Consider the following 9,275-nt stretch of genomic DNA (forward strand, 5'->3'; position numbering starts at 1 on the left):
AAGATGAGCACTTTTAACATACATGACCATGATGCTATTGTCACACCTAAAAGTTTAACAGTACAGTATTTTTGGTAATATCAAATATCCAATCAGTTTACAAATGTCCCTAATTATCTTTTTTTATGTTTATTTCGTTGTTACAGTTTATTTGTTAGAATTAGCCTTCAAATACAGGCCATATAGTACAATGGATTAATATGTCTCCTGAGTCTCTTTTGGTCTGTGGGTTCCTTCTTGGTTTCTTTTTTGTTCCTTGCATTTCTTTTTTTCATGAAGAAACCAAACTATTTGTTCTATAGGATTTTTCTCAGTCTACATTTTACTGAATGCATCTCTATCATGTCCTTTAATTTGTCCCTCTATTCCTGCATTTTCTGTAAATTTGTAGCTAGACCCATAGACTTGATCAGGTTCAGAGTTGACCTCTTGGCAGACCAGGTCATAGGTGGCATAGGGGGCAAAAGCACCTCCTGGTTGCCTCTCTATTTTATGATATCACTGCCTTGATTTATTAATTCATCAGGAGGTATTAACTTTTCTTAATTATAAAAAGGATATATTCTCATTTTGAAATGACTTAAATCATATAACATGATATAAAATGAAAAGTGAAAGTCAAGTGTCATGCCTTCCCTCCTGGCCCTCTAAGTGCCACTCTTCAGAGCTAGCCATGTTTATAAGTGATCATGGGTTTGTAATAATTTAAAAAATTGGACCAGGCTCCATGTCTTATGTCTGTAATCCCAGCACTTTGGGAGGCCAAGGCGGGCAGATCAAGAGGCCAGGAATTCAAGATTGACCTGGCCAATATGGTAAAACCCTGTCTCTACTAAAAATACAAAAATTAGCTGGGTGTGGTGGCAGGTGCCTCTAGTCCCAGCTACTTCAGAGCTTGAGGCAGGAGAATCACTTGAACCAGGGAGGCAGAGGTTGCAGTGAGCTGAGATCGTGCCACTGCACTCCAGCCTGGGTGACAGAGCAAGACTCAATCTCAAAAAGAAAGAAAAGAAAAGAAAAATTGATATAATTACTTCGGAAGATGAGAGGGTATGTATGGTAGAGATATGCTAAGTGTAGCCCCTCCACCCCATAAACTCACATAATTATATATAAAACAACTCTGTTATATGTATAAGACTCATACAATAACAAGTATAAGTATATATCATATTTATATAAACATTATAGAAAACAATAGCAATATGAGACAACCATCTTGGGAAATCTCAAGAGATATGTGATAATTACCAAATGAGTGGCCATTTTAGAAAATATTCTTATAGTTTAAAGTAACAAAATTCCACTGGCTTAAGGCTGAAAGAGAAATGTGATATGAAGCTACAGGAATAAGTCTTAGGGTCTTCCAGTGGGAAGTGTCACTTGGCCTGACAAAGGATTATTGTGTCCACAATCTAAAAAGCCATGAGGAACATGGCAGCTGCCACTCCAGGCTTCTGTCTGCATATTCGCTTTATTTTTCTGTCTGCAGAGCAGCCTTCTCTGCCTTTGTATACACAGATCAACAGAACACTCCTTTCCCCTCCTGCCCACCAAAACTCAGGCTCTGGATCCTCAATTTGAGCAACAGCAGAGGCTCACCAGCATCTCTGAATCCTGTTTCCAGGTTTCCAGGGGAGATCTGTTTGGCCCTAATGAGTCAGGCGTCCGTCTAACCTGGTCCAATCAGCTCTGACTGTGAGCCAGGCAGGAAAGAACAGACGTGCAGCAGCTTCCTCTCCTGCCCGGCACCATAGATCCAAGGGGCTGGTCTCAGGGAAAAGGAGAGAGCTATGAGATGGGCAGATGCCCACCAAAAGGTGTAGCAGTCAGTGTGCTTTATTGCAAACAGAACCCACTCTAGCTCAAGTGAAAAAGGAATTACAGAATTTTAGGTATTCCACAAATCTCTAGGATCAAGCCTAAAGGCTATGCATCAGGGAGCAACACACAGTCTACACTGCAGTGATACTCAGTGTCCACTGCCAGTGTAGATAATGTCCATGACCCTGGACAGCAGGAACCAGAAGTTCCACCGCTGGTGCCATCCCGAAGCCATTCCTCTGCTGCCACCATTTCCAAAGGATCAGATCCACGTAATCCACCTTCCTCACATGGCTCTCTTTCCAAACCTCTTTACTGGGGCACCTCTAGTTAGGGGAACCTCAGCCTTATGGCTGGAATGTGGTTACAAGATCAGCTGAAAAAGTGAGTTCATCCTGCTGTTAATAACTGGAAGAGATGGAGTTCCTAACTGGATGGAAGGAACTTCCCTAAACACGGAAGAGTTTTTCATGATAGTGGGCAGTCACAAACAGGCCCAATGCCTACGAGGGGTGTCTAAGATGGTAAGACTGAGTTAAATGTTGGGAGCTCAAACAGGGCCCCCAATAGGGAACACAGTGTTGGGGGCGGGACTGTTTGGCCCAGACACCACATTCATGAAAGACTTTGCAACCTTTGATATTATCTCCGAATGAAATGACACACAAAGGCTGAAGAGAGACAGCGATGGGACAGAATGAAGTTGTTCTCTGCCTTTAAACTGTGCATGATGATTGAACCAGACTGCCTGAGATATACTATGAATAAATTTTATAAGCCCCATGCTTGGAACTAGCACCACCTAATTACATAACATCGTATTTAATTTGTTATATGTAATCACTTAAAATAACCGTCAACTTTTGTAATTCTGAGCTAGTATTTCTTTATTGGGGGCACCTGTTTCAGAAAGCAGAAATGGCCAGGATCACCTTTGAGAGGCTCAGATCTCAAACAAGGGGAATCTTGTGGGCTGTTGGTGGTTGAGGGGAGGAGGACCCCAACTTGTCTCTGAAGGACTGGTAGGGTTTATTTTGATAATTGGAGGGGGGGATAGGAAATGTCATCATCGTTAAGTGTCCCTTTCAGAGTGAATCAAATATGTATCTATTTAAACAAAGAAACAACCATCCCTATCCTTGTCCCAATTTTCTTGGAGAGGAAAGCCCACTCCTGTGCCGTGGATGATTAGCAAGTCTCTGCTGCTTAAGTTGACTCAGTCCTGCGGGTGCTGACTCAGCTGCAGAGTGGGATTGACTCAGCAGGTGTTGACTCAGCTCAGAGTGGGATGTGGGGCCAGACTGAGGAGGAGGAGAAGCCCATGGGGACCCAGGGTTGAGAGAGACCCAGATCTGCAGGCAGGGGGTGAGGTGGCATGGGAAATTGCTGCTGGCAGTGTTGGCATGGATAGAGGAAACATCTAGGAAAGTTACACAGGGTGTAATTGCAGTGTTGAGTTGTCCAATTTGCTCCTGAAAGGAACAATAGTCATGCCCTAGTTAATTGAGACAGAAGTTCTACATTGGGGCTTCCAGAGGGGCCCTTGGGGTTCAATTTGTCATGTTTTTCTTGTGGAAAGGTTTTGGAGGTTGCCCAGGGAATATTTTAGGGGCCTTGGAAGTTTAGGGTCCAAAGTCCGTCCTCCCACCAGCTCTGTGATTTCAGATCACTGTTTCTGTGCATCAGAAGCTCCAGTGTCCCAACTAGTATCTTGTGTGTGTACAGAGAGGGGTGGTAGAGAACCTGCAGTTGGGTTTGCATCCCCAGGAGATCAAAAAGGCCCTGTTCTAGCCTCTCTCTTTGCTACTGAAATGGTGTCTTGGGACTTCCTGTCCTAGACAGGCTACCCCCCCCCCCCCCCCCCCCCCCCCCCCCCCCCCCCCGTCTCCTTCCCCAAGTTCTGTTAAATGCTTCCCTGGCTCTCCCTCAGTTTCAGTTTCTATCCATGCCTTGTGGGCAAAAAGTCATGTGGATTCCACCCCTGAGGTGCCTCTCAGTCCCTTAAAAAAAAACCCACTTGTAAATTGACTTGTTATATGCCAGACACTGTTCAAATCTCTTTGCAAATAAAATGCATCTACTCTAAGTTGCTTACATGTATTAGATTCATTTAATCCTCACAAAACATCTATGAGGAGTAGTTAGCTTCAATTTACAGATGAATAAACTGAGGCACAGAGAGTTTGCACGACTTGCCTTAACTTCACAAAACTAGGAAGTAGCAGAGCTGGGATTTGAACCCAGGCCCTATGCCTCCAGAGCTTGGACACTCAAGCACTTCACCCTTTGCCTTTCCTCACTGAGAGCTTGCTACTGCACTGGGCTCGGCTTCAGTGCCTCCTGCCAGAGTTACTTCACATGACAGTCCTATTTTTTTAAAGCTTGAAGTTATGTAATGTACATAGATTAATAAAGATTCAGAGGCTGAGCACGGTGGCTCCCACCTGTAATCACAGCACTTTGGGAGGCTGAGACAGGCAGATTACTTGAGGCCAGGAATTTGAGACCAGCCTGGCCAACATGGCAAAACCCTGTCTCTACAAAAGCAAATGCAAAAATTAGCTGGGTGTGGTGGTGGGCACCTGTAATCCCAGCTACTTGAGAGGCTAAGGCAGGAAAATCGCTTGAATCTGGGAGGTGGAGGTTGCAGTGAGCCAAGATCACCACTGCACTCCATCCTGGGTGACAGTGAGACTCTGTCTCTAAATAAATAAATAAATAATGAAGACTCCAAGTATGTTTTGAAATATTGTAATTTTCAGTTCAAAAATGTCAAAAATCCTGTCCTTCTCAAGGTGGCAGGCTCAGGGAATTGTCAGATGTGGTTAACTCCACTTCCACAGCCTAGAGGTACCAGATGAGCTGATAAAGACAAAATCTCCATCCTTTGTCAGTCCTCATGGGCAGCACAGTATTGTTGCCATGCTTTGGAAAGTCACAGAGTGATTTCTTTATTAATGCCCAGTTATGTTATCAGGTGCTGTTAGAATTGAAAATCTTTTTTTATATCCTATAACATTGGCATCCAAGTGCTGGTTAAGTGGTGGTACTTGGAGTAGTGTTCCGAAAATGGAGTGAACATCAGTAGCTTTCAACCAGAGGTGAGCGGTGCTAGCATGCCACCAAGAAGCCTGCGCAACCCCCATGATGCATGCTGCTGCCAACTTAGGAGCGAGCCCTCTGCAAACTTTGGATAGTGCTGAGAAAATGAAAACCAGCATTAAAGCCAAAAGCCTGTTTCTGTGGTTATAGATTTATGTAAAATAGAAAACATTCCTCTTATTTTACATGTATTTCTTCGGGAAGATTAATCTCATATGAAGTGAAATTCCTGTGCTGACTGATATTCCTAACTGCCTTACTGGTATTCTTCATTTTTTTTCTTGCAACTGAGAGAATGGCTGGCAGATTAATTCTGCTCGGAGGATGATCATGTCACCCTCCTGCTCAAAAACCTCCTGTGGCTCCCCACTGCCCACTAAGATCAGTCCCAGTATTCTCTGTAAGTGGTGAAGTTGGGATTTTTACTCAGCTGGTCTGACTCCTAACTCTTGTCAAGGAGTAGGGCATAGTCCAGGCGGATTGTCAGGTGCACCAAGGGGGTCCACCATTTGTCATTTTCCCATTGTTTTCCCTATCCATGATCTCTCACATCCTCACTCCTCCTTCCGTTTCCTTGTGTTGCTTTATGCAAAGGTGCAGCTAGCAATCTCCTACACTTTAGTGTGAACATAAGGCTGCTCCATCTCTTTCAGGGGGAGTTGCAAGTTATGCTTCATCTACAACAGTGAAAAGAAAGGCTTCACATCAGCTCACAGATGGGGTGATGGTCTGGGGGTCGTGACATTCTCATGACACCTCTGAAATTAAATCCAGTAGGTGATTACTTATGTTTAAGTAATTTTAAGCTTTGGGCTGAAAATCCTGTTCAGCTCCATTTCATTCACAAATATGATGAAGCTTCTCCTGCGTGTACTGTGCAGTTACATAGACATTCTCTGCTAGTTGGATCTCTAGGGTGGAAGGTACCTTCTCCTGCTTTTGTGGCACTCACTATACTTTGAGCACAATTAAATATATAACGTGATAGGTACTTGATACACAAATGATTGCATGTCAGACTCCCTCCCATCCTGCCATTCTAGACCCAAGCCTATGCCCTTGGAGAGAAACACAGGTGCAATTTCAGGATGAAATATGAAGACATGGGGCTGAATTTATCCCCTCTGCCCATGGGTGGCACCAAGAGAAGCTGGCCTCAGAAGCCCCGGAAAAAAGCGAGCACAGTGGGCAGTGAAACTTGCCCCGAACAGAAGTCTTGAACAGAGATCACTTTATTGGCATGGCTTTGTTTTAAGAAAAGGAAAAGAGACAAAGGCAAGAGACAGACTCTGCTAACAGATGCCTGGGGGTGGCTGGACATTTGCCTCATGCTGTGCAAAGAGGGAGATGCTGGCCAACACATCCACACTGCTCATTCCTTGGGACAAAATTGTCTTCCTGGGCCTCACTGCACCTTCTTGAATACTTGCTTGCAGACCACACCCTCCACTCTCATCTCCTGAAACAAAAGCAGATGTTGGTCATTGGCCAGAGCAGAGTCACACTAGTGGCAGGAACTTTGAAAATACTGGTTGGCTGTTATTTTTCTCTGAGAGTTGGTTTAAGTAACCAATTGTTTGGAAAGGCAGTTAAATTGTACTGTGGCGTGCTCTGCAGCACCCTGTAGACAGAGCTGGCTGAGTGGAACAGATGTGGCTCAGAGCTGTCCAACAGGACCCCCTGACGCTTCCCCTCCCGAATCACCTCCCGCTGACCCAGACTGACATCACATCTCAGAGAATTCTTGGCTTTGGCCTACGCAATTTGGCATGGTGAATATATACATCATTTGGGAGCAAATGTTGGTTCTGTCAATTTCTAGATGTGCACTTTGGGCATGTAATCTAACCTTTCAGAGTCTCCATGTCTTCATCTCTAAAATAAGAACCATATTCCTATTCTGAGAGAATACAAAGAGTTATAGAATGCAAAAGGGCTTAGCTCACTGCTGATGCTTAATGGATATACCTCCTCACCTCTTCCCTCTGATTAGACAACTGGGTCAGCCTAGACCTTAACAACACATTGCTTGGATTTTAAAGTCACTCAAGCATGTTCTCCAGGCCCTTGGAAGAGAGCTTCAGAACAGAACCAAGGCCCAGCCATAGTGCCTTCTTTCAAGGTCCATCTGGACCTCAACAATGACCAGGGCCTCTGAGGACCCAGCCTGACCCAGGCCAGGAACCTACCAGGTGCAGCTCGTCACCCTCGATCCACTGGGTCCAGCCACGCCCCTCCTTCTCGCCCTTCTGCACGCACTGGAGTTTGTCTCCGTCCCAGCTTACCGTTGTCTGCCAAGCAAGAGGCACATTTGTTAATGCCGAGCAAGCAGGAGCTCCTGGGGGCTGGGGGAGGGGGCAGCTCCCAAACTTGATAATCCAGGATGTGCTTCTGTCAATTTCACTGCAGAAAATTTGCAGCCTAATACTCCCTGTCCACCACATGCTTTTATTAAAGTGTGTAAATCAGTTTTAAAATTTATGAAAACCTTCATAAATTTTATTTAACAGGGTAATTAGGAGGGAAAAAGTCGCTGGGGTGGAGCTGTCCCTGCAAGCGTGAAGAATGGGGCTAAGGTGGGGAGGAGGGGCTTCTGAGTACAGCTGGGTATGGGGGGTGAGGGATGTTTTCCTGAATCTTATGGTGGGGAGCAGACTTCTCAGAGTACCCTGACCATCCCCAGGCACTTCATTCATCCAGTCATTGTTTCAACCTATGCTAAGTCCTGGGACACCAAAAAGACCCCACCCCTGCCCTCAAAGTGTTCTTCATCTCACAGGGAGAATGATCTTAGATATAAATAACCCAGTGAAGGCAGCTGTTAGCTGCCTGCCTGCTCTGCCACACACTCCCTGTGCTGTATCTGAAGCCTCATGCCTGTCCATGTGAGCAAGGGTTAGCATCTCCTTTTCACAGATCAGGTTAAGAGACTTGCCAAGCTGACCCATGTTGTGCAGTGGAAGAGCCAGGTCTGAACACAGATCTGTGGGGCTCTGAAGGCCCCCTCCCCAACGGACTACACTGCTTCTTGAAGGGTTCAGGGTCCCCAGGGTTATAGGCCAGAGGCTGTGGGAGCCCAGGTGAGAGTCCGGGGGTGGGAGGTACCAGGGCTGTGTCCTAAGGAGGAAGAATGGAGCCGAAGGAGGGGAAAAGAGGCGCTGGGGAAAGGAGTTCCCAGTGGACCATCAGGGGGTGAAGGCCCGAAGTGGGACAGCAGGACGTACCCTCAGGAGCTCATCAGATCACCAGGGAACCGAGGAAGGGGAGGAAGATCCCACAGCCCAGCCCGGGCTCAGCGGAGCACAGATGAGCACTGTGGCGCCCTCTACACTCCACCTTCGGGCCCCCACATCTTCCCTGAGCTCTGTGAGCCCTGCCGGGTGCTGGGCATGCTGAAGGGAAGACAGGCAGGAGGAGGAGGCCCACCTTGTGTCCTGGGGAGATTTCAGTCTTAGTGGGGCAGGAAAGGCCCACCTAGCAACACAGGGCTGAAAAAAGTGTTGGAGTTCAGGGGCAAGGTGGTCCTGTCACCCCAGCATAGCCATGAGTGTGCCCTAGACTGAGAACATGTCCCAGGTGTGGGCACACAGAAAGTGCAGGGGGCATCACTCATATTTGGGGTTGCCCACCTCCTTTTGAATAGCTGTCTTACAAGGGGCAGCTCCGTGTTATAAGCCCAGCCTCCCCACAGTAGTGCTCAGATCTCTGTTTGCCCCTTGCTCACTGTGTGGCTCTCAGCAAATTCATCCCTTCTCAGGGCCCCTGTGGTCTCATCTATCACATGGGGACATTAACTCAGGCCTTGGATGTAGAGAGCTAATTCTTGTGTCTCTTGCTGTACTCAGCTGAGTCAGGACAGTCAGTAACAGCCTGATAAATGATTTGGGAGGGGAGACTTATGGGAGCTAGGTGTGGAGTTAGTGGGACCACTCCCTACAGGAGGACCTCCCACCCCAGGCCTCCTTCTGGGCCTGCTGACCACTACTGCCCTCTGCTGTTGGGGTGAAGCCTGCAATGCAACACCCACACCAGGGAAGCAGGTGGAGCCACGTGTGCTCCCCCAGCTTTGCATAGGAATAAGTCTGGCCTCTGCTCCAGAGAGAAATGGGGCACAAAAAGGCTTGAGGGGCAGCTCCTCGCCCTGATCCAGAAATTCACTGGGTGCGGTCTAGTCCCAGGCCAGAAAGAAGGTCTAGCTTCCAAGTCAAAATATAGAGTGGTAGGGCCAGACTAAGTGGCTCATGCCTGTAATCCCAGTAAGTTGGGAGTCCAAGGTGGTGCATCACCTGAGGTCAGAAGTTTGAGACCAGCCTGACCAACATGGTAAAACCCCATCTCTACTAAAAAAA

At 46.8% G+C, this 9,275-nt stretch overlaps 1 protein-coding gene across 1 annotated transcript in view; it reads right to left on the reverse strand.

Moving 5' to 3' along the window:
* Nucleotides 1–6,139: 6,139 nt before the first annotated feature.
* RBP1 (retinol binding protein 1) overlaps nucleotides 6,140–9,275 on the reverse strand; it is a 25,679-nt gene continuing 22,543 nt past the window's right edge. Inside the window, 2 exon segments of the mRNA XM_017523711.2 lie at nucleotides 6,140–6,385; nucleotides 7,116–7,217. Of these exon segments, the coding sequence (XP_017379200.1) occupies nucleotides 6,332–6,385; nucleotides 7,116–7,217 (156 nt within the window). The 3' untranslated portion in view covers nucleotides 6,140–6,331.

Source organism: Cebus imitator, unplaced genomic scaffold (genome assembly GCF_001604975.1).
Source record: "Cebus imitator isolate Cc_AM_T3 unplaced genomic scaffold, Cebus_imitator-1.0 Scaffold30, whole genome shotgun sequence".
Lineage (NCBI taxonomy): Eukaryota > Metazoa > Chordata > Mammalia > Primates > Cebidae > Cebus > Cebus imitator.